Source organism: Cryptotermes secundus, unplaced genomic scaffold (genome assembly GCF_002891405.2).
Source record: "Cryptotermes secundus unplaced genomic scaffold, Csec_1.0 scaffold2931, whole genome shotgun sequence".
Lineage (NCBI taxonomy): Eukaryota > Metazoa > Arthropoda > Insecta > Blattodea > Kalotermitidae > Cryptotermes > Cryptotermes secundus.
The window spans coordinates 87,410-112,818 of record NW_019737451.1 but is presented as its reverse complement, the minus strand read 5'-3'; the positions used below and the strand labels follow the sequence as shown (position 1 = coordinate 112,818).

The 25,409-nt window shown below is 37.0% G+C and overlaps 2 protein-coding genes across 3 annotated transcripts in view; one reads left to right on the top strand and one right to left on the bottom strand.

Moving 5' to 3' along the window:
* Positions 1-19: 19 nt before the first annotated feature.
* Positions 20-18,467, top strand: LOC111870484 (beta-ureidopropionase). 2 transcript variants are annotated; one of them, XR_002843858.2, is made up of 10 exons: positions 20-319; positions 540-647; positions 736-890; positions 1,066-1,160; positions 2,431-2,637; positions 3,472-3,596; positions 7,073-7,265; positions 8,670-8,756; positions 14,134-14,300; positions 18,381-18,467. XR_002843858.2 is itself a non-coding variant. In XM_023862818.2 (9 exons), exons 1-9 carry the CDS (start codon positions 210-212, stop codon positions 14,218-14,220), a joined length of 1,167 nt encoding a protein of 388 aa, XP_023718586.1. In that variant the 5' UTR covers positions 20-209; the 3' UTR covers positions 14,221-16,870. The 2 variants fall into 2 exon arrangements, 1 of the variants encoding a protein (XP_023718586.1); XM_023862818.2 differs by lacking the exon at positions 18,381-18,467 and having other exon boundaries at positions 14,134-16,870.
* The window catches only part of LOC111870486 (solute carrier family 15 member 4), a 23,723-nt gene continuing 16,527 nt past the window's right edge, over positions 18,214-25,409 (bottom strand). The window contains exons 9-10 of the mRNA XM_023862819.2: positions 22,251-22,369; positions 18,214-18,500 (exon numbers count right to left, since the gene is read on the bottom strand). Of these exons, the coding sequence (XP_023718587.1) occupies positions 18,214-18,500; positions 22,251-22,369 (406 nt within the window). The remainder of the gene's footprint in view (positions 18,501-22,250; positions 22,370-25,409) is intronic.

The following is a 25,409-nucleotide window of genomic DNA, read 5'->3' as shown; positions in this document are numbered from 1 at the left end:
GGGTTGACCGTAATTGAAATGTGCTGATAACAAAGATCTGTCACCGTCGCCTTTGAACTTCATATCACCATCTTATGGACGATAAAAAACACCGTACAAACATAGAGATAATGAAATGGAATAAACATGGTTATAAGGATATAAATGATGTCTGTCTTCTTAGTCTTTCTCAAACTCCGGGACATTCTCGAATTACCCTCTGACCTACAATGGCTTCTGCCAAACCACAGACAGAAAGCGTTGAAAAATTGTTGGAAAAAAACGTGAAAGGAGAAGACCTGACTGAAATAAAACGAATCCTTTATGGCAAAGATTTGCAGTAAGTAACAGTTTTTCAGAAAATTTTAATTGTGTTTTTGTTTGAAAATTAAATGTTTTTTTTAAGTTTCTTTCTTGGGGGTTTGGGGGGGGGGGGTAATAAGAGGAGCATTTGGTCCCGTACCCCATTTACAATATTCAGAAGATTTTTGCACTACATTAGTTGTATTTAAAGAATGAAATATTTATTAATAATTTTCCAAAAATATTTGGTTTGACAGAACTCTGAAAATTCCTGCAGAAGCACAGACACTTGCAGGGAAACACGATTTTGAGATACAAGCATACAAGTTTGGAACTATATTTAAAGAACAATTACGGACACCCAGGTAATGTATAAAATAAATGTAGTTTCTGCCATTAATATTAGATTCAAGAATATATTTAATCACCAAAGCTGATTTTGTATGTGTTTAGAATTGTACGAGTGGGGTTAATCCAGACTCAGATTGTGCGTCCTACTAGTGACCCTCTTAAGGAACAGCGAGAGGCAATTTATGATCATGTTGCAAAAATAGTTGAAGCTGCTGCATATTGTGGAGTGAATATAGTGTGTTTCCAGGAGTTGTGGCGTGAGTTTTATTATTTGAAAATGTATATTGCTACATCTTGTTGACAGTTACAGTTTTCTGCATTGGTCTTAGCATAGATCATTTACACATGTACTTAGATGTTAAGCTTGAAAATATAAATAATATAAACTACTTTGAACTGAAAATATATTGAATTTTGTTGTTTTTGTTTCAGCATATCCATTTGCTTTCTGCACACGGGAAAAGCAACCTTGGTGTGAGTTAGCTGAATCTGCAGAAGATGGACCCACAACACAGTTTGTGCAGAAAGTATGTTTGATATTCATACAGTACAGTAGCATAAAACACAAATTTTATTCTCATTTTACAGACCTTTGAGAATTATATGTTGAATAATAACTTGGTCTGTTATTCTGAAATAAATAGCTCCTTAAAATTTTAATTAATTAGATTCCTTGATAGTGCAGTTCCACCTCAACATATAACTTCCTAATTCGGGAGTTACCAGATTTATGATCCCTTTAAATTAAACCCCATTAGATTTATGCTCTAAATTTTTTGATCTACAACTCAAAACTTTAGGTATTATAGGGTTCTGACGATGGTGTATAACACACAGAGATACTGGGTTTTCAGACTTTGTCCATCGTCCAGATTCTAAATAACTAAGAATGTTTTATTTAGAATCCGGACGATGGACAAAGTCCGAAAACCCAGTATCTCAAAACCTTAGTTTTGGATTTGTTAACAGTGGTCAATTTTCCCAGCATATTGATGTTATGATGAACATCACAGAGATAACTGACCCAAATATTGAAAAGGTAACAACATTCAGTAATTGGCTAACAAATTTTGCTGGTGACATGGAGATCTACAGGGAGAAGAAAAGAACAGCATTCCAGCCTACATTGGAGAGCTTCTTCAGAAAGCATTAGAGCCCAGCGACCACTGTTCTGACATCATTTGCCAAACTGCATGAATTGCAAAATATTTCATATGCCAAGCTCTCCTGTCTGAATTTGCCAAGGTGCTGGAGATGTGAATATTGCTAGAATGTTAAATTAATTGTTTATAAGGTTTTTAATTGCTCTGATAGCTTGAATTGCAACTCTTACTGATCCATGCAGTGATGGAGGAGATCATGCTCTAAAAGATCTGGGGTAAAATATTAATTAACTTACTTTTAATATTTGTAATATTTATAGTATTTGCACATGGTAGTGTACCTGGTTGAGACAGTATGCTTCAAGCCAGAAGGTTGCAGGTTTGATTCCCGATGAGGTCATAATCCCCCCCCCCCCAGTCGCATTGTGGCCTTGGGGTTCGACTCAGCCTCTAATGAGTATGACTGTACGTTATTTTGTCTGCTTCATAATCCAGTTATAAAGAAAGACGCTTAATCTGTTGGAAAGCGAAACTAACATTTGTTATTATAAACAAAGTACTGACAAATTCTTACAGATAGGAACTATTTTACTTCCTAAACATTTGTGACTAAATTTTTTTATGACAGCGTTCTGTTTCACATTATTAAGTTCATAACTGCTATGGACTATAACCAACTTGAAGTTCCTTGCAGCTAAGTCGACAGTACAACATGGTCATTGTATCCTCTATCTTGGAGCGAGCTGAAAATCTTGAAGATATACTGTGGAACACTACAGTGGTAGTATCAAACTCTGGCCGAGTTTTGGGCAAGCATCGTAAAAATCATATTCCTAGAATCGGTGACTTCAATGAATCTCATTACTATATGGAAGGTGACACTGGACATCCAGTCTTTCAGGTTAGTATTGCTGATATTATTTTGAGCAGTGAGACAGAAGCAGCCAGAAAGGTTGAAAATATGAAAACATTAACTCTGAAAGCGGCAACTGCAGTGTTTGTTAGAACAATGGGAAAACTTAAACTCTGTATGTAGCTTATTCATGCAAGTCAATGTTACACATTTATGAATATGTTTAATATATTTTTAATTGGCATAATTTACTTGAGCTCAAACAAACTCACTGATTTTAGATGTTACTACTTTTTTCACTTGCAAGGTACAAATGAAATTGAAGACTACCTGTTACATTTCAAAAGTATTTTTTTAAATATTATCCGTAGCCTTTGTAAGGCATTACATTACAAGTAAGATTCACTAAATTAAGCTTTAGAAATAATCTGATTTAATATTCCCCAGCCACCTTTAATGCATTATAAATATATATATATATATGACCTTGAGTCAATCAAGATAATCTCTTTATTGAATGAAATATCTAACTTGAAGTAGTGGTATGAAATACACAAAGATGTTGCCTTTGTACCTACAGAAATATGGTATGAGTTACACTCAGAAACTTGAATCATACAAATGAAGTATAAAGGAATGCCATTTAATATTACTTTGGGAGATGGAGGATTTAAACATTAAATTCAGATAAATCTTTCAGTGAACACTGAGGTAATAATAGGCTTCAAACACAGATATTGAACACTCTGAGTAATATTAAATGGGGGTGGAATGTGTATGCAGTTTTTGCAATCTTTCATAAAAGGTAATATTTAATTTGTGTCACCTCCTTCCCAATACACCTTCATTTATGTGACTGTTAGTCTCCTATCATCTTTATAGACACAGTTTGGTCGAATTGCTGTCAACATTTGTTTTGGGCGTCATCATCCTCTGAACTGGCTCATGTTTGGAGTGAATGGAGCTGAGATTGTTTTCAACCCATCAGCAACAGTTGCCCCGCTTAGGTGAGATTCTGGTGATGTGGCATATCAAAGGGAAACATTCAGCATCTGTGATATTAGCTAAATAGTTTTCAGAGCATGCTTATGGTGCATTTTGCAACAAGAAAGGAGCCCAGATTGTATTTCATTCCAAATATTAATTGTGTCATTATAATCCAAACAGGATGGGCTTTCGATGAAGAAACTATATTTATTCTTCTTAATGAAGACAAAGAAATCCATTTTAATGCTATTGTAAAATACCTAACTCACCCTCTGGTACTAGCTGATAAACAGTCAGCACTGCTAATACCAAAGTTCATCACAATCCTGAGCTAATTTCATGAATCACTCACCACAGCCTGCTTCCCTAAGATCTGTCACAGTATTTTTCTTCTGTGTCCCTCTTGATCTGCCAAGTGTTTTTTTCCAAGAGAGTGCACTGACATTTTGTGTAATCCCCAGCCCACATACATGCCGAAGTCCTAAGCTGTTGCTTCCTGTTAAACATTAACTTTGACCACATTTACATTGTTTGCTTGTATTGTTTTGATGTACTTCAACCTTTAACTTACGATATGTACATCTAACATCTGACCTTGTCCCACAAGTCGGTGTGAAAGGTTAAATACTATATTGCAGTCTTCAAAAGAATATTTCTGTTTCTTGTATCATCTATATTTACATTTCCATAGATCCTTACTGGCTACTAAAGCCATCGGATATAGAACATGTCACATGCCTAATAATAATTTTATTTATGATGTTTTGCCTTGAATCTTTTATGACCCCAGAGAATAACTGTAGTTATATACTTTTCAAGTGTCATTAGTAAGACACAGTCTTCAACCACATGATCAAATTAATGAGATTATGTGAAGATATACAAAAAGTGTATATCTTATCTTGTGCTGACCATTATTTTTGTTACTGGGGGTCAACAAACAAATGAACTTGATGGACTTTACTCCAGTGAAGCTTACTTATACATAAGTCTCTCTTTCACAAATTCTCTATTGCTGAAGACCGTCGGCTATCAGTGCAACCATTAATATTGCACTTAAAGGCACCTTAAGTCAGATTAATATGAATGTCTTATGTTTGTCTAGACCATGGTGATAAATTTAATAAAATATTTAAGATGTTTTAGAAATATTTATATCAATATATAGAACTGAATTAAAGTCTGAAAGGACTAATATTATTTTAGTTTCTGAACTATTACGATTTAATATGTACATATGGGTTTAGGTTAATGTCAGTATGATATGAGTGTATAGTTCATTTGCGGACTAATATCACGGAGTTTTATGATATGAGTGTAGAGATCAGAAGGTTTGGTAGGTGTAAGGTTCTTGAGATATAGAACTTTCTTAGCAAGTAGTTAACTACCTCTGATATCTGTAGGATATTTTCATGTTAATCACTTCTTTAATTTGTCATTTCTATCTGCGTTTCATTAAAGGAAAATATGCTTTTGATAAGGATGTATGAACACCCAAGTTTTATCTTACATATACTTCCTATTTTTGACCTGTTCACTTACTTTTACACTTCTATGTACTTGCGCTGCAAACATCCCAAATCAGTTTGTTTAGCATATTTGAGAGATTTTGAAATTTCTTATTAAGACCAGACTTTACAGTCATTCGATATAATGACTATCATATTGAAGATATTTATGGCACAAAATGTTTTTTTTTACTATAGATTTTGACTCAGGCATGTTCTAATTGTTGTACACAGTGTGACGATTAAGTTCCGGAACTGAGGCAACAAGAAACCGTACAAAAAAAGATAAAAAAATGTGTATTAATACCATTGCTGAATAAAGTCCCCACCTGCTTCCATACAACGTTTACATTGCTCATACAATGAATCAAATTCCCGACAAACTGCTTCTTCCAATTTCACCTTCGTTTCTGTCATCACAATCTGTTGGATCAATGATACAGCCTCAAATCTTGTCCATTTCATCGCAATTTTTAATTTATGAAATAAAAAAATAGTTGGCCAGCACTAAAACAGGGGAGTAGTGTGGATGGGATAACACTAACACTAACATCACCAAAACTATTGTAATCCTCATATGCATCAACCAAACAAGCTGAAACTTGCAAAACATATAAATAAACATTCTCTCTAATTAGTCCCATTCGTCCCTTATAGATGGTGTTAGTGGTATTGCTGTAATAGCGTCAATGCCAGATGGGCATTGCCTAGGCCTTTTTTGTATTTACAGTAATTTTTCAACAATAAAAAAGTGTCAATTCCAGAACTTAATTGTCACACTGTGTATCATAAATTTGTTGCAAAAATTAATAATAGTCTCTAAATGAAGTGGCAATTATGATTACCTAATAGGATTTTAAAGTATATTTTATATGAAATACCAATATTAAATTTTATCCAGACCTTTAAATATAATGTGGGCATCCTTTATGTCCACATTTGGTCAATTTCATGTCATGTGTTTATCCAAATTTTCAGGTATGACCATCCTATTTTAATTGATTCATTATGTTCTGGAAATTAATAATAATTCATGTATTTCAGTATGAGTCTTTATATGTCCAAGGAAGGATTGAGGGGCAGTTTCAGCATGTACTTTATGAGTGCCATTTTGCCACTGTGATAATGACAAATGTCATAAGTGTATTCTTACAGTATGCCAGATTACTGCATGATTCACACCATATATCGATATGAGTCTCTATTTACCCAGGGAATCTTTGATGCAGTTCAGGATGTACTTTGAGTGCCATTTGAATTTTCACAGTGACAAATACCAACAAGATGTGCTCTATAAATAACAGAGATTACTGTATGTCTGCCAAAGAATGGCCAGGGAATGCATAGTCTGTCACAGCCTTGTGAGATGTTATAGAAAAACACAAGATTTAAGTGATGTAGCATGCCTGACACTATGTTAGATTACCTTGGGCTTAGCAGTTGAAAGGTTAAATGTAATAAAAAACCTGTCTCATATGTTTTCAGTTGATTACAGTCAGACTTTGATGACGCTTAGTATGAAATGATCATCTGAATTGTCCAGCAAAGAGAATAATTCCAGAAAATTTGATTAAATGCAGCAATATGAAATTTTCTGGCAATCATTTAAATCATTGTGGAGTTTCTTTTTGTGTATAACAGGCTTTTTTTTTCAAACTTTACACTAACTTCAACTCAGAAAGTTTGTGAGCATGAAATATTTTCATGTACTTTGTTTATACCACAAGTGCTCTTGACACACATGTGTTACATGTGGCCTGACTTAATTGGAGAAGGGTCCAACTCTTGAATGCCCGAATGTACACTTGAAATAAATTGGTGTGCGTGAATCCCATATACAATCCAAATGGAGATGGCTCCAATCACATGACATGGGACAACTAACATTAGAGGAAGCATTGTGTTCTACTGGGACTGGATGAATGCTCATCATCTTTAAACTGAATCCCTGTATCTTGTACTGTAATTGTTATTTATTGTCTTAACAGTGAACCCCTGTGGGGAATTGAGGCACGTAATGCAGCTATTGCAAATGGTTACTTTACTGCTGCAATAAATCGTGTTGGCACTGAAACATTCCCAAATGAATTCTCAACAGGAGATGGATTACCTCCTCATCGAGATCTGAAATATTTTTACGGGTCCAGTTACGTTGCTGCCCCTGATGGAAGTCGCACTCCGGTAAGATATTGTTCATTTTGAAGAACCTATCTTCATTGAATGTTAATTTTCCTACAAAGTAGGCAAAATGCCTGTTCTTTGGCTGGAGTTTTTCTAAAATTAACCACATTAAAATCATCAAATTACTTCTTTAATATGGCAGTGCTTTTCTTATAGCAGTAGTTTATAATGCCTCTTAACTGACAACTGAAAGTATCTGCACTGCAAGAAGAAACAAACCCTGAAGCATTTTTGTTCTTCTTTTGATTTTTCCACGTTTATATGAGTATTTGTAATTAAGTCTGCTTCTAGAAATGAAAGGATATGATAAGCAAAAATTTTTGTATAATTTACGCTGATTTATTCTTTCTTATTAAATTCAGTTTCCAAAAATGTAGAAGTGTAATGTCACACATCCCCTCTACTATTTATTATTGTGGTGCCACATGGTAACTATCTTATGCATTAAACCCTATATGATTATCTACTAATGAAAAGTTTTTGACATACATCATTTATTGTAAGCTAATTATTAAGATTTATTTATTATGCATTAAACTGCATTGGGCATGTTTCAACACAGAGTGCTGAAGAGACTAATCTGATCAAGGAGAAAGAAGTGAGAGGATGGAAGAAAAACTGCATAGCAAGGAGATTCATAATTTGTACTCTTCACCAAATATTATTAACATGATCAAATCAAGATTGAGATATATAGCATCCCCAGAAAGATTATAGATGTATACTAAATTCTGGTATGAAACCTGAAGGGAAGATTATTGCTTTCTCGAATGTGACAGCTTATGGTCTGGTAAATCATTACCAGTCCTTTTGAGGAACTTACAAGTCATATGCAGTAACAGTCTTACATATAACATGGCATCACAGCCCAGAACATAATCTTCAGTCACCAACATGAACATCTCTCTCAATGAAAGGAAGAGGCTCAGAGATCAGGAGCAGGTGAGAGGATAACATTAAAATGGATATTAAAGAAACTTTATGAGAGCATAAGAGTGTGGATTGGATTCACCTGATTCAAAATAAAATCCATCAGTGGGCTCTTGTGGACATTGTGATGAATCTTTGGGTTAAATAAAAGATTACTTTATCATCTTGTCTGAAGAGAGAGATGTTTAGTGAACCAAGAGGATGTTTGAAATAGAGGATCATCAGGATTTTCACTTGATTTCACAGCACAGATCCATAATTTCTTTAAAAAAAAATCTATATTTTGGCCTTTCGGTGATGGAAAAATATGGATTTTAGGTTCTTCCAGATATCAGGATGTCTGATATGGAGTCCCTTGCTGCAATAAGTATTCATTTGCACCTTTCCTTCATATACATTATGTGGCAAACAGTTCCTTCATTTTCTTCATAATAATGTTACTTCTGTTTTCTGCATTGAGTGTTGTTTTTTCAGGGTCTGAGTCGAATCAGGGATGGCCTTCTGGTGGCAGAGCTAGATTTAAATCTGAATCGTCAGGTCAGGGATTATACATGTTTTCAAGTAAGTGTAGTTCTTATATTATAATTTTTATAATATAAAATAAACCCATCATTTTCTTTTGCCATATTTTAATAGGTGATATGTACTCAGAGTTCATGGATGATTAAATTCATAGTCTCCAGACTATTTAGTTTCGCATGGAAAAATCTGGCACAATAAAGGCATGGGCATTAAATAATCTAAACTGTACCCAATTTTCATACATCTACTTTCTTATAGAGATATTGGGTTTTTGGACTTTATCCATCGTCCTGGTTTTAAGATAACTAAGAAAAACATGACGTTTCAGAAACTGGATCTGTTTCCGTGCTCACGTGAGGGAAAACACCTATTCTGTTGGGTCCCTTAGAGGGTGTTTTCCCTCACCTGAGGACGGAAACAGATACAGTTTCCGAAACATCGTGTTTTTCTTAGTTATCTTGAAACCAGGACGATGGATAAAGTCCGAAAACCCAGTATCTCTATGTGTTATACACCATCGTCAGAATCCTATAGTATCTACTTTCTTGCTTCAAATTTAAATTCAAATTATAGAAGTTAGTGAATCTCAATTGAAAGTAAATTACAGCGTATGGTATTTTAACTAAGTTATCAATTATAACGTACAATATTTTAAATCAAGAAATATCGCAGTTATACATGACGTGAAAAAGTGGACATTCTGTACAGTGGAACAGTTTTGATACAGCTCAGACACCTGATGATGGCCATTTGGGGCTAAAACATGTTGTGAAAAGAAGGCGCGATAGAAATAGTTGCATTATTGACGGAATTACATTGTGTATGAAAGTTATCGTGAACACCACTGTCTTTCGTGTCCCATCTTTCTTATTTATTTAATTACTCTCACTATATTGTTCTTTATATATTCACAGAATGATGGAAGGAATAAACTATATGGACAACAAATTTATACCTGATACGGTATTAAAATTAGGGCCTCATAATGTGTTATGAGTAGAATTTGACTTGCTTGCGAGTCTTATGTAATGGTGAAATATGGAAAGTCTTGCATGAAACATTTCTCTTTGTTTTCCTCCAACAGAAAGTTCTCCATTCTTTTGAAAGATCGTTTTGCATAGAGAAATGAATGTGTATGATATATGCATCTATATATCCAACTTCAGCCATCTGCAATAGTTTGCATGGATACAAGAGTTAATAACAGTATCCAAATATATTGTAACATGTTTGGCCACTGAAGATGCCGTTCAGATTGTTAATTGGTTTATTTAACAACCTACAAGTCGTAACTACAAATACTTATGACACTGTTATGGGTTTACACACTTTACAACCCTCACAATAATCTCTCCACTCTATCTTCAGTAGGCTTCACATATTTATAACGCGGGAGCTATACAAATGTCACTGAATTACACACTCCCAATACCCAATACCTTTTCAGTTATCACAAACTATCACTGATTATCACACATAAACTCTTTTGATCATGCATTTCGTTCTTCTTCCACGGCTGCTATACTTATAACGTCTTTACGTTCACAATTCGCTCACTATAACTAAACTCGGCGACTGCTAGACTTCCACTGTTTCTGTCTGGCTTCACAATCCACACTGTCTCACACGCTGCTCAGCCAGCCTCTTATTCTGTCCCCTGTTACATCACAGTGGAAAGTGGGTGCCTAACACCACTCCTCTGCTGTTATGTCACCTTGGGGGGGGGTTTACCGAGCATTGCATAGTTACAGGATGAGTGGGGTATGTGACGTCACTAACACTTCCTGTTGCACAGTTCAAGTTATCACAGAGTTGTTGCCTAGCGACGCACCAATACAATGCACAACTCTCATATTGCACGTGTGCCCTGAGGCCTCTGTGGCTCAACAGTTCCTGCATAGAGCAAATACGTCACAATATGTTCACACAGCAGGAGAGGCAAATTACCTTTTTAACATAATCTAATTCTTTATATTATGATAAAAGAATTTGAAATTTTAACTGTCAAATTTTAATAACAAATTAAAACATATAAAATATATAAAAAAACAGGTTTAAATTTACTTATATCACTTCAAAATGGGCAAAGTTCTCAGATTGGTCACTGGAGTGCATTATAATTTTGCAGTTGGGTATTGTGACATGACGTCTACGCTGAACACAGTATTTAGCTATCATATTACTTGCACTGTCAGGCTTTCATTTTCCCCAGTATGACAATGGAAAAACAGATCACACACTTACAAGTGCACATGAATTTAATTACATACCAGAAGACTATGCATCATAACCATGCAACTGCCAATAATATTGTCGCATATATGAGTGACTATAGATGGGGTTCAGATTGGTACTTGGATTCACTGAACACTTCCAGAATGCAGCTACAGGCAACTGTAGCACTATCACTAATTCACATACTCAGCAGTTCACTACAGCACATACTAAGTCTTCTCAGTTTGCTGTGTCTTCACCAGTCATTGCCTGGTAATGGCTTCCAATGGCAGACCTTCCCCTTACTCTAGATCCCTGAACTATCCCCGTGCCTTAAATACCAGCTTCTAACAGCAACAGCTCACAACAACTAAACAGAAATTCTCTAACTCACCCACCAACCAACTCTTCACTTCCCTGCACTGCATTACACTCCTAACTCTCCCTTACTATCCTGGTTATAAAATCTCACCACTGACTGCACAGGAAACACCGTTCCTCTGTTGCTGTTCAATTGCTGCTCAGCACACTGCACAGAAAACATCGTTCCTCTCTTGCTGTTCAGTTGTTGCTTGTTAGGAATCAGTCATTGTTTACAGTCATTACTTTGCAGCCAGTCAACATGCTGCAACATAATCTCATTCCTGTGATTTTCAGTGATGTTCGAAAAGCTGTTCCAACATTTCAGCATACATTGCAGTTGCTATTGTTAGGGTGACCAGGGTAGGAGAAGGATGTTGTCTGTTGTAAAGGTCTGGTTGTGGGATTAAGGACAGGGAGGTAGAATGTGGTGATATTCAATGCGAAGGGATCATGTCCTGATGTATTAGTCTACAGATACATGCCCTTAGAATACTTAAACATCTTCAACATACATGGTGCATTCAAGTTCTAAGGTCTCAGATTTTTTTTTCTTGCACAGTAATCATACAAAAAAATTTGAAACTTCTGTCACTTTTCAACATAATGTCCCTGCAGCCATATACATTTTTCACAACGTCAACGCCATGATTCCATGGCCGCTGTGAACACTTCTGTAGGAGTCTGTTTTGACCACTGGAAAATCGCTGATGGAATAGTGGCACGACTGGTGAATGTGCAACCACGGAGAGTGTCTTTCATTGTTGGGAAAAGCCAAAAATCGCTAGGAGCCACATCAGGTGAGTAGGGAGCATGAGAAACCACCTCAAGGTTGTTTTCGTGAAGAAACTGCTGCGTCGCGTACGCCCGATGCGCTGGTGCATTGTCCTGGTGAAAGAGCACACGTGCAGCCTTTTCCGGCCGTTTTTCTCGCAGTGCTGCAAGGAGCTTGTTCTTCAAAATATCTTGGTAGGATGCACCTGTCACCGTAGTGCCCTTTGGAACGCAATGAGTAAGGATTACACCATCGCTGTCCCAAAACATGGCCACCATAATTTTTTCAGCACCGGCTCTTACCTGAAATTTTTTTGGTGGTGATGAGTCTGTGTGCTTCCATTGAGCTGACTGGCGCTTTGTTTCAGGATTGAAAAACGGCATCCATGTCTCATCCATTGTCACAATTGATGAAAAGAAAGTCCCATTCACGCCTTCATCACATGTCAACATCACCTGGCAAATTGCCATGCGCGCAGCCTTGTGGTCGTCCGCCAGCATTCATGGCACCCACCTGGAGGACACTTTCTGCATTCACAGGTCTTCGTGCAGGATTGTGTGCACAGATCCCATGGAAATGCCAACTTTGGAGGCAATGTTTTCCACACTCAATCGGTGATCCTCCAAAACAACTTTCTCAGCTCGCTCGACCATGTTGTCAGACTGGCTGGTGTGAGGCCGAGGTTGTTTTGGTTCGTTGTCACATGACGTTCGACCTTCTTTGAACTGTCGCACCCACGAACGCACATTTTTCACATTCATGACACCATCACCACATGTCTCACTCAACTGGCGATGAATTTCAATGGATGTCGCACCACGCAAGTGGAGAAAACGAACGATTATTCATTGTTCTTGTAATGAAAACATCGCCATTTTAGGTATCAAAAACACTCCTCACTTTCGCCCTACCACGAGAGTTCTGTGTGCCATACAGTGCTGCCATCTCTGCCACACATTCACAAAGAGTGCACATGTAATATAAACTAAACCGCATGTGTCTATCTGCTACCAGTCCTGAGAAAAAAAAATTGGAGACCTTAGAACTTGAACGCCCCTCGTACAATATAACAGAACCCTTACAGCTGACGTTACACGCCAGATGCAGGCCTCAAAAACTTAATGACAGGATTATGTGTAATCACTAAGTCAATTTTTGATGAAGTTCAGAAATGTGAGACCTTGAACAATATACTGAATATTTTTTTTATCTGAACTTCACAATTCCTGTCCTCCTCGTACCACGATATGAAATTCAGCTTTTCAGTTGGTCATATTATTATTACAGCTTCAACATAATTGTCTTGTTGTCATATGTATTCAGTATGTTTATAGCAGCTACTGGGCTATTTATGAATGAGGTGACAAACCTGTTGATTTGTAATATACAGTGAGCTTTTTTTGCAAGCAGAAACTCAAGCAGGAGAGTTGGAAGGCCCACATCAAATCAGACTAACCCATAGTGCATAAGTTCACTTCAAGGCTGCACTGTCTAAAACTTACTGTAATTTTATTACTTCCCTTCAACTCAAGTTTAGACCTGGAGTCCAACTGATGGACTAATGCCATCTTTACCCATATCATCCTATATGCATTTGCAAAGAAATTAAATCAGTGATGAGTTTAGGTTTCTTTAATTTAATTTACGCTGATGTTTGGTTTGATGTGCACAAATAAATCATGAATTTGGTGAGAATGTTGGTGGTAGTTTACATGTGAATATGTGTTAAAGAGGCTCAAGTGTATGGTCATTATTGTAAATTAATTAGTCTCCAAAATAAATCAAACTATGGTGGTGAAAGTCAGATATTTTAATAACTTGAAAGATTAGACTAACAAGTAATCACTCTGAAGCTATATTTGTAGGAAAATCTGAGCTTCAGAATTTGGGTGTTTCATGGATGGGGAAATTAGTCTGCACACAGGATGCATCCCTAGTAATAAATAACTTTCATAATCATACATAATAGTTTCCCTGCTTCTACCATAGTTAATATTTCAAAACATTTACTCTCCTAGCTATCATTACAGTTCTGTTAAATTGATTCATAACGTATGCATGTTTCAGATGACACAACGTTTTGATCTCTATGCCGAATCATTAGCAAAAGTTGCACAGCCTGACTATAAGCCTCAAATCATACGTGACAACTGAAATTTCATGTGCCAATGTCAACTGGATCACAACCAAAATTATGTGTCTTAAGTGATCATGGTTCAGCAGAGCTTCTGTGGGTATGTGATAAATTTTTTCTCAACCTCACGTGAATATTATCTACCATATTTTTATTGATTTATATGACTGTCTCATAATTGTGGGGTTCTCACAGAGCATTTTGTATGTATTTACATATGAAGACTGTGTATTGATGGTAAGTTTTTATAGCTGACATTTACATGGGTAAAACTCAGATTATGTATATGAGTAATGTATATCATGACAAAGATTTTCAGACATAAAGGACAGTAAAATTCAAGTACTGACACATGTAAAATAAGTGAGACAAAGTAAGAGCTCCATATTGCATTGGCTCTTACAGTAAGTACTGTGTTCTGTCTTACACAATTTACACATTTGATTCAAAAAGCTTGTGTTTCCCTTTTAATAAAATAAATTAATAAGCACTTACATTAACAGTCTTGTAATACTACATAAGTTTTTTAATTACAGCCACATCCTTTGTCTCATAAATGAATGCCACTGATAAGCCCTCCTGAGGCACTACTTTGTATCCCTATAAGAAAACTTTTCTTGAAAGCCAGCTATTGTATCTTGCTTGCATGTGCTGTTTGCTTTTATCTCCATTAGAAATCACAGAGACTGAATTATGGAAGCTATGAATGATGCAATTATTGGCTCAAATTATTTCATCTTATATATACACAAATAAGACAGATGTTCCTCTCACATAACTCTTACATTATTTATATAAATATATTAAAATATTACTATATTCAGGGCCTATAGGAACATTAACCACTTACATGCTTGTTCATACCAATGAAAGAAAAATGTTATGGAAAGTAGGTGATAACTTCCAAAATAAAACTTCCTAATTTTTTAACCACTTAAAAAATATATGCAGAATGTAATTCTAGCACATTCACTCTGTTATTGTCTCCTGAATGTTACTTCTAATGCAGTCACAAATAGAGTAAAACGATTTTAAGCAAAAACTCTGATAAATGCAATTTAAATGTGTATTTTCACTTTTTACACAAAAAACACTTCAGGTCTTAAACCACGCAGAACCTCAGCATTCTCCAAATGCGTATGGAAGACCAGTGTTTGCTGTGGAGTGTATATTTAGGAATGCACAAATAACATAATAATAATAATGGGACATCCACTCACATCTCTCATTACCTCAGAAGCCACAAGACTTGTGCTACCAGTGTACTGGACAAACTGTTTTTCATGTTCCCCTGTAATTTTTTTTTCAAAACCTTTTTCTCTCCAATAAATATTTAGTGAATTACACTCAATTTGCACACAGATATGCATGTAAGACTTCTTGCAAAGTGGTTACTAAAATTGTCCAAGTTAACTCCTTACAGCAGAATCCTTCTTGAGAGCTTGTCTTTAATTCTGTTAGCCAAGAAACTCCACAGAATATTATGGAACATAAAAGTTCATTTATGTGTTCAAAACAACCCACCAGTGAGCCTCTATATGAAAAAATGAAATGGCTCAGCAACTGTTCATAAAACTTTCTAATATCATAATTTAAACAAAATCAGTTTCTCCATTCTTGAGTTGTTTTATGCTTGTAGACAGATAAGCAGAGCAATTTTATTGGTACCCCAAAGGGATGCTAATGCCCCCACAGAAGACAATTTTTCAGTTATCACAACAGTAAATATTAACTTTTACCATACAGTATAATTTTGAACACATACACAGAAACTCTCAATTGCATCTTACAGAACCATGTAAACTGCAAAATCTGACAGAGACCAGAATTTCTCTTGGGGGGGGGAATGCTATACAGTGTTTATCTGCAGGTAAGAAAGATTTCTTATTTTCTGTTTAGGTATTTAACAACTTAAGGTCATCTTAACATCACAAATGAGGTAAAAGATGTCTGTATTTTATGATTTCTTATGTTGTTGATCTGGTTGTTGAAAGTCATGTGACTGGGACAGAAGATGTGAAAATGTCATTCAGGAAGCTTAAGGGATGAGAGGAAGATTATTTTGAATTCAGAGTTGTCATTCTTTGGATAAATACAGTACTGTCTTATCTGTACTGCTGTTTTTCTTCCTATTCATACCTGTTCATTCCAATTGTACACTTTGTTTCTCACAGCAACTAAATTTAATTCTGTAGCTGCTCATCCCAACATATTCTTTACCATTTTTCTCAATCAGAGACTGAAAAAATGTCATGATATATAAGAACTTCTAATTCATAAAATGTAATCATCCTCACATTGGTTCCTTGGGTACTGCAGCAGCAATGACATGATACAAGTATAGAAAATGATACCTTCAGGTTTCTTAATCACCAAGAGCTGACATGTACAGGCATAAATCACACCTTAATTATGAGTTATCTGTTCTCATGCTTTTATGAGACTGTCGTCTTATTCAGACAAAATATCATGGCTACTTTGAAATATGTACAGACATTCCATACTCAGGAAGCAAATCATCAACTAAACTGTGTGTTGACCATTTTCAAAGAAACCATATGGGTAAAACCAGTACAACTTGTTAAATTTTCTTTACTGTAAGTACCAGTATATATTTACAAAAAATTCTTACATCTATAAATTTGGTTAAATAAAGCCCTGATCATATTATTTTACCTTAAGCTTTTGTAATTACATGAAGATACAAGCTATTTTTCCATACATGGATGCTCATATACAGTGTAATTCATAAGCCCATCCAGGATTTCCAAACTTGGCAGTACAACAACCAAGACGGACACAGCACAAAGGCGCATTTCAGTAGGTAAAGAATCTGTCCAAGTTTCTTTGGGTAATAGGCGCCATGGTGTACTTGCATATTTCACCACTAGGGGCCAGTCGTGACAAAACACGGTGAGGACAGGGGATAAGAAAGCTTTCTGTGCCTTGGAATTTACCAAAACTATGTCAGTTGTGATAGTACAAAGGAGGTTTTGGACCAAGTACCACACAGAACCACCTACGGACAAAACAATTCATGAGTGGCACAAGAAATTCCAGCAGAGTGGCTGCCTGTGCACTGTGAAATGAACAAGCCAGCTGGGGCCATCAGCCAAGGAACTTTTGCCAGGAGCCCTCAGATGTCAACACACTGCACAAACTTGGAATTTCAGATGTCTCAGTCAAGTGTCTGGACATCCTGTGCAAACATCTTTGTGCAAAAGGATACTGGCTGCACATGCTCGACAGTCTCAGCCAATTGCTCTGGCTGGCCTGTTCGTTTCACAGTGTTCAGACAGCCACTCTGCTGGAATTTCCCCTGTCCTCACCATATTTCACCATGACTGCCCCCTAGCGGTGAAAGCTGAAAGTACACCAAGGCTCCTACTGCCCAAACAAATTTGGGAGAGATTCTCTACCTACTGATATGCTCCTTTCCGCTATGTCTGTCTTGGTTGTTGCGCTGCCGAGTTTGGAAATCCTGGCAGATTTATGAATTACCCTGTATAAGAGACAGATGCATATATATTTTGTTTATAGTAAATTCATTACTATGTACAAAATCACTGTTCTAATCTCCCTCATTCACTGATAGTTCTCTTCTTAATTTATGCACCACAAGATACATATGTGTGTATTTTCGTCTTGGTTTCCTATAGAAATTTTGGCTGCAATTTAAATTCTCATTCCCAAGCCTTTTTAATTGAAAGAGTGAAATTTAATCTTTTCATCTGAGTGTTACTCTTTATTTCAAATGTTAGTATATACTGTCATATTTAGAATGAAAGCAGCCATGTTGCAGACAAAGAACAGGTTACAGGTTCTTCTGTTTGTGTGTGTAAAGTGTGAAGTGCATTCTTCCATGAAATCTGTGGAGGTAAGATGGTGCAACAGGACTTATCAGACACTGGGTCTATATATATATATATATATATATAGACAGAGAGAAATAATTGCTTATTGAAGACTTTTCTGGTTAACATGCACCTTCAGTATATTTCATCACTAGAGAGCTAAGTTGTAATACCTACTGGAATTTCTTGCCTGACAATACGATATCTCCTAACCAGCAACCAGCTGGCAAAAAAAACAAATGCTACTCCCTGGATTCCTGCCAGCAGGAAGAAATAGTAATCTAGATGACCTTGGAAGTGTTGAGAGTCATGTCTAATCCACACAGGACTCAGTGCTGAGATAAGTGTTGTACCCAGCAGAGACCCTACACCTTCCATAGCAGAGAACATCCCCATAGCTACACCCTGTAGTGGGCGCGGAGCAGCAGAATATGCAAATTCCAGACCTGTGGAGGAATGGACAATATTTACAAAGTGCTGTAAGGATCCTACAGTATGATTTTTAGACTATAACCCACTTTCAAAACCTAAAGCCTACCACAGGCTATGCAAAATCACTTATATGAAAAACAAATTCTGGCTACATTGAATTTGTAAGGCATTCAAACTACTGTCTTGTCTGTTGACTTATAATGTATAGATACAATATTTCTTGCATAATTTGTGAGTATGTTTACGGCTATCTTCTCATCAAACTTCATATTGCTTGCTTCAGCAGTTCATTGATATCAAACTAAAAGCTAAATGAAGATTTTTGCTTTGCTGCAATGATATTCTTGTATGCTCTACAAAACAGTTACCTTATATATATAAATTCAGTTCCTATATTATGTGGCAGTAGTGTGACTTCCACTTCACAAGTTTGTGCATTACAGGAAATAAAGAAGTAGAAGGTGTGTTCTCCAGTGGCATAACTTTCAAATCAAATTTTGCTGTATCAGTTAATAGGTGTGAAAGTTGAAAGAAGTGACATGGAATCGGCACGTTGCTCTCATAAGCCTATTCGTTTTCCTTGAGACTGAACATTAACATATATTACATTAGCCCTCAGAGTCTAAATGGTTAATTCAATGTTAGGACACTTATTTTTGAGAATGCTAAATGACGACTTTGGTGGTGCTTGCACATAACAATATTCAGGGGCCTTACAAGCTCAAAATAAATTGCAGTGTTGCAAGGCAAAATTAGCTCCCTGCCACAATCTCATTATTCACACCACAGAGCAGGCTGTTAAAAATACTAACTCTAACAGTGGAGCACTGTTGTGTCTCAAGTTTTTTAGCGTCAAGATTTTATTTCTCAGCTCCCCACCAGATGTTACTTAGAAACTTGCCCACTTCTATTCTCAGACCTGTTGATCATGTGTTATGAACCCACAGGTTCTATGTAAGATGAAATCCTTCACTAATGGAGTGAACAGTTGTGGAGGCAGTTTGACTTCAATATTATGTCAGTCATTCTCAGTCTGGTATTACACAGCCTTTGTTTTCAAACTTTGACCTTTCATACAAAGAAAAGTACAATGAATAGTGTATGTTATCAGTGGTGGTTTGTATCCCTAAATGGTCAGTGTTGGATTCTATCCATATTTTCTTTTGAACACACAGCAAGTAAGCATGGCAGGCCCATCAAAACATGCCTGTGTTGCTAAGTCAGAAGATTCTGGCCCAATGTGAGAGTTGTACTATGACACAGATTCTGCAGAAGAACTAGTTGGAAACCACATTTCATCAGAAGATAGCCTGGAGAGTTACAATGACGGTGAAATGGAATGTACGTGTAGGATAGGGTTCCTATTTGTCCCATTTTTTTCATATAATGTCCCACTGTCCCGGATTTATTTCAAATGTCCCGCTTTTTAAGTGCTCTTCTGTAACATTAATTTCTATTGATAACTGCTCATTATTGGATGCTATTCTCTGCAACTGGCATTTCTGTATGGCTAATCCACAAAACACAATTTCACAACTTATCAGTTTTTCTGTTAACAATATGTCTCTTTTATTATTTATGTTGGCAGCACTTTGATTTGCTTCCATAATGGAACTTCCATTTGTATCATTCTCTGCATTCTTTGTCGACCATTATGTTGTGTTGTGAGTGCCTGTGAGAATTTATTGGTTTTCATCCATATAGTGACAGAAAAATGCAAGTGCATTTAATATAAATTGTACTGTTGATTTTTTGTTTTTATTAATTCTCATTATGTCCCATTTTTTTACCAAGTGTCCTGGTTTTTAGGGGAAAAATACATTAATTTAATCAGTGTAACAGGATGCTGAAATATGAGGAGTGTTCCGTATATAATGCCTCCTATTTTTTTAATGAAAACTACAACAGATACAGAAAGCATAATAACAGTTAAATAGAGTAAGATTTCAGCTACTTACGGTTATTTTTCCACATAATCACCACCATTATGCACTTTTGCAAAGATGAACAAGAGCATGTATGCTGTGCCTGTAAAAGTCTGCGCCAGCAGAGGCTAGCCACTTTCTTACAGCTGCAATGACAGCATCGCTGTCTGGAAAATGTTGCCCACATAGTCCATCTTTCATAGGTCCAAAGACATGGAAGTCTGAAGGTGCTAAATCGGGGCTATAAGGTGGATGTGGTAGGACAGTCCAGCCAAACTGGTATGGGGTCTAGCGTTATCGTGTTGCAAGCAAAAGTTTGTCTGCTTCTCTGGCCTGACTTGGGAAATGCGGGCTTCCAGCTTTGTCAGCGTCATCTTGTAGCATTCAGAATTGACAGTCTCACCAGGCTCCAGGAAATCCAACAAAATCATACCCTGCCTATCCCAAAACACCGTGCACATCATTTTCCCTGCCAATGGCTGTCTTGAACTTCTTTTTTCTTCGGGAATCCGGATGTCGCCACTCCTTGGACTGTTTTTTGGATTCTGGCTCATAGTGGTGACACCATGTCTCATCTCCGATGACGATGCTGTCCAGAAACTTGTGACCTTCAGCCTCAAACTGGTGTAACAGGTCCTGACAGAGTTCCATTCGATGAGTTTTGTGGTCCTGTGTAAGCATCCGCAGGACCCACCTGGAACAAACTTTGCGATAATCCAGCTTCCCCAACATCGTTTCCAATGCATTACAGCTGATATTAAGCCGTGTATACAGTTCCCTGGTCCTTATCCACTGATCTGTATGAGCTGATTGAGGTGCTGTTCATTGTGAGGAGTGGCAGCTGAGTAGGGACGCCCAGGGCGTGGCTTGTCATGCACTTCACTTTCGCCACTGTTGAAACACACTACCCACTGCATCACTGTGCTGACATCTACTGTATTGTTTCCGTACACCTTTAGCAAGCGTCGATGGATGTCAATGGGTGCAATTTGTTCGGCAGTGAGAAATTCAATAACACATCTCTGTTTCATATGCACTTCTATGTCAGACGCCATTTTGGTAGACTGCTCTGCTGTTGCTATCTGTCGCATGACAACCAAACTAACCGTAGATTGGCGGGAAGGTTCAACCTTTACTACAACACCACCAACATCCAGCTCAGACATTACATATTAACACAAACAAATAGGAGGCATTATATATGGAACGCCCTTCGTATAATATGTGTACCTAAATTTGTGGGGGAATAAAACAGATTAAACAGAAAAGTTCTGCTGCATTTAGATGAAAACTCAATACCACTTGGATTTTTAATGTTTTTCTGAATGGCTATTTCCTGTAATCTTCAAGAGACAAATTGTTGCTACCACAAAGACCAGGCAGCTATAGACAGATGCAGTACCTCTGCTATGTAAGATGTAGAATTAGAGGAAATTGTCATTTCCTAGCCCTTACGGCCTGCCTGGATGGGTCATAACCAAAGAGACAGTATCACAGATTATTTGTCCAATAAAAAAACACTGTTCTCAAATATGCTCACTCTACATTATTTCCTTAATATCAGAGACTAAGTTTCATATCCATACAAAATTACAGACAAAAAGGTTCTGACCTGAATGGTGTTGCTCTAGCTTGTGTTTTTTTACAGTAAGGAGTAGTTACACTCTTTACTGCAATTTTTTTTTAATTACAAAATGTTACACAGGGCCTCGAGACTCATACATGCCTCCTAATAATGTTACCCCTGAATTAAAATCCAGCTAGCAGCCTCAGCATACTGGGAGATTTAAAATCCCCTATTCCTGGATGATAAATATTTAGCTCTTATGCCAAACTTACCAGCAACACCTGCAAAGACCTCTGCTGACCCCACTAAACAATACTGAGGTACCTGCCACAGCAGGGAAATATCACTAGCATTATATGTCCAGTTGTGAATCACCTGAATAATTCCATGCCTGCAAAGAAAATTACAAGAAGTCCATAGATGTGACAAAACATAAATTCTCAGTCTGAAATGAAGGAAGTTTACAATCAATTAGTTTTTCTGTATCAAAACTGAAACATTTGTATAAAACCATGTTGGCTTTTAAATAGCACGACCCATATGAACCTCTTCCAAAGCAGGAAGATCATGTTAAGCATACAGAATACAATACAAAGCAGTCATATATTCAGCAGTAGGGTGTGTCAAAGAGATGCAGTCTTAGAACAGGAGAGAAGTACTTACCAGATCAGGGCAGACAGAAACACTGACAGAATGTAACACCAGGTATTTCGTCCACATACTGTGTGACTTTGCTCACTAAGCATCTGATGTAGAATGAGGGAACTCTGAAATTAGGTTTCAGTATCATAATGTGTGCAGAACAGAAAAGTGCAAAGATAAGTTTTGTACTGTCTTGCTGCATGACTGGCGCAAGAGCGAGCTACCCATGCCACTTTCAACAAAGTGCTGGCCTTAAAAGTCGGCATAATACTATGCATTCACTGTCTCTCTGTGTGACAAACAGTAACCCATTGGTGACTGTATACCATGAAGTTTATTATCTGAGCTGTACCAGCTTGAACTTCCTGGGACATGGAGAAGATGGGCCATTTACTTGCCCGTCATTTCAACTCAATTTGTACAGGCATTCCCACATTTTATTGATGGCAATGTTTCTGTCAAAAGATGCATGACCTTAATTTTCACACCACTCAAGATGAACATAATTTGTTTCCAAGTACTTCCATATGTAGATCTCAGATAAAGAGTGTGGGACCCATCATATTGCAGTATTCCTCATTGCCAGTTTATCATGTAGGATGTACAGTATCACTGGGGCACTAATGCTTACACATCAGCCAAGTCCCTGCTATGACCAACAGCTGCCATCTGCCAGCAGTTCAAGTAGGCAAGCAATGTGGTGTTCACCTGCTGCTGATACACAATGCCTGATATAATGCTTGCCTTTCACTTCATCTCTACTGTTTTTGGAGACCTGTCCTCAGCGTTCCACAATACAATACAGCAAAGTATTGTCCCCACATGCCTGACAAAGTGCTCTAAGGCAATGATGTGCAGTTTTATCCCACACCACCTGAATCTTTATATAGGCTTGTTCCTCTTAAGAAAATATTCTATGGATCACTCAGTAACAACACTGCTTCATTGTTTCACTCTTGTTGTATGAACAACTGCCATGAGCAAAGCAGCGCTCTAGTAAGGCATATGACCAACCCAGGGGATCACATTGGTTTTGTCTGCCCATGCCAGGAATCAGCGTTGCTATGTCATTGGTGGTGTTGCCGCCACTCACTTAATGACTCTTGTCGTTAGGGTCACGTAAGAGATGGAAGCTTCTTTTGTGTGTTAAACATAAATTTTATATATATATATTCAAAGCCCATTAGTTTTTAAAGTTCCAGGACTAGGTCATAAAAGAAATACTGGCTTAACTTAGTCAACTTTGGCTGCCATATCCTTCAAAACAGTCTCCTCAGGAATGTATACAGTGATTCCACCATTTCTTCCATGCTTCAAAAGCACCATGGAAGTCATTTCCTTAATGTTGTCAAGTACCACTCGCGATTCTCTTTCGATGTCAGACACTGTTTAAAATATTGTCCCTTCAGTTTCATTTTCAATTTGGGAAACAAAGTGAAATCACAGGGACCTAAGTCCAGCTGGTAGGGAGGATGGGGAATGATAACCATGTTGTTAGTCACAAACTGTGGTTTTCAGGGACGTGTGGGCAGGTGCATTGTCATAATGAAGGAGCAATGCAGCTCATTTTCAAATTATCTATTAAGATCTCCTGGTAGACTGCACACACTTTATGAACTCGGGCTAACCAACAACCACATACTAGTCTTCAACATTATCATCCTTCACTTTCTGTCATTGAACTTAAATGTTTAGAGTCAGTGTTTCTATTTAGCCTTTCTCTGGCCATTAAATATTCTCTCCTTTTGTACATAATTATTTACTGGACTGTTTTTGAACTTTTTTGAATCAACAAACCCTTTGTCTCACAGTGAGATTTCATGTACCTCATTTCAAGGGCAACTTAATTTTGGTCTCAAACCATGTGTTATCACAGATTATAAACATGACAAGATACAAAGGCTGTTTCATTTTAAACAAACTTGATTTATTTCCTGCACAGAAATGTTGTGCAGAAGAAAACTGTCATGATTTTTTGGTTCTTTTGATCTGTGTTTGACAGTGTAGGAATTGAGGTTCTCATAGTGGTGGTTGTGAAGAGTTCTGCCTTCTGGCTTTATAACGCCATGTAATCTGTTGAAAATCAACCAGTGTTTCAGAAGAACATGTCTCCTCCATCTTCAGGATCAAAGAATAAGCCAAGCAAGAAACCAGCATGAAAGTGCTTGCCACCTGCTTCATGCTGGTTTCTTGCTTGGCTTACTCTTCGACCCTGAAGATGGAGATATGTTCCTTCAAAACGTTGGTTGACTTTCCATGGACTATACAGCATTATATCCCAAAAGATGTTTGAAGTGTATATCTTATATACCCTCTTATGAGCTTAAATGTACCACCAGTTCAGAACTGATGGTTTACTGTCTTTGACACCAAAATGTCATTACAATACTAGCAATGTGTAAATTAAAGGAAACATTTTGTGGTTGCTTTGAAAATGGCATATCATGTAAAGGAAATGTACATAGCATAAAATATTTGTCATAAATATTCCTTTGAAGTGTTCTTTGTGAGCAACATTTATTGCATTAGACCTTCACGTAAGTTTGCAGCTAATGTCATCCAATTTATATTCCAAAATTAGATTTTGTCAGTAATTATTAAGAAGGACTCAAAATGTAAACTGTAATCCAGTCTGTCTTCTAGAGCAGTGTTACACCTTGGGGAGGGTGCACAATGATATGAAGGTATACAAGCACTGAACACTGAAGAGTATTATCTTTTGGGATAAAAAGCTTGCTGGCATTTCCTGGGCTTAATCTTCATCCTTAAAGATGGAGCCAGTATGTTCT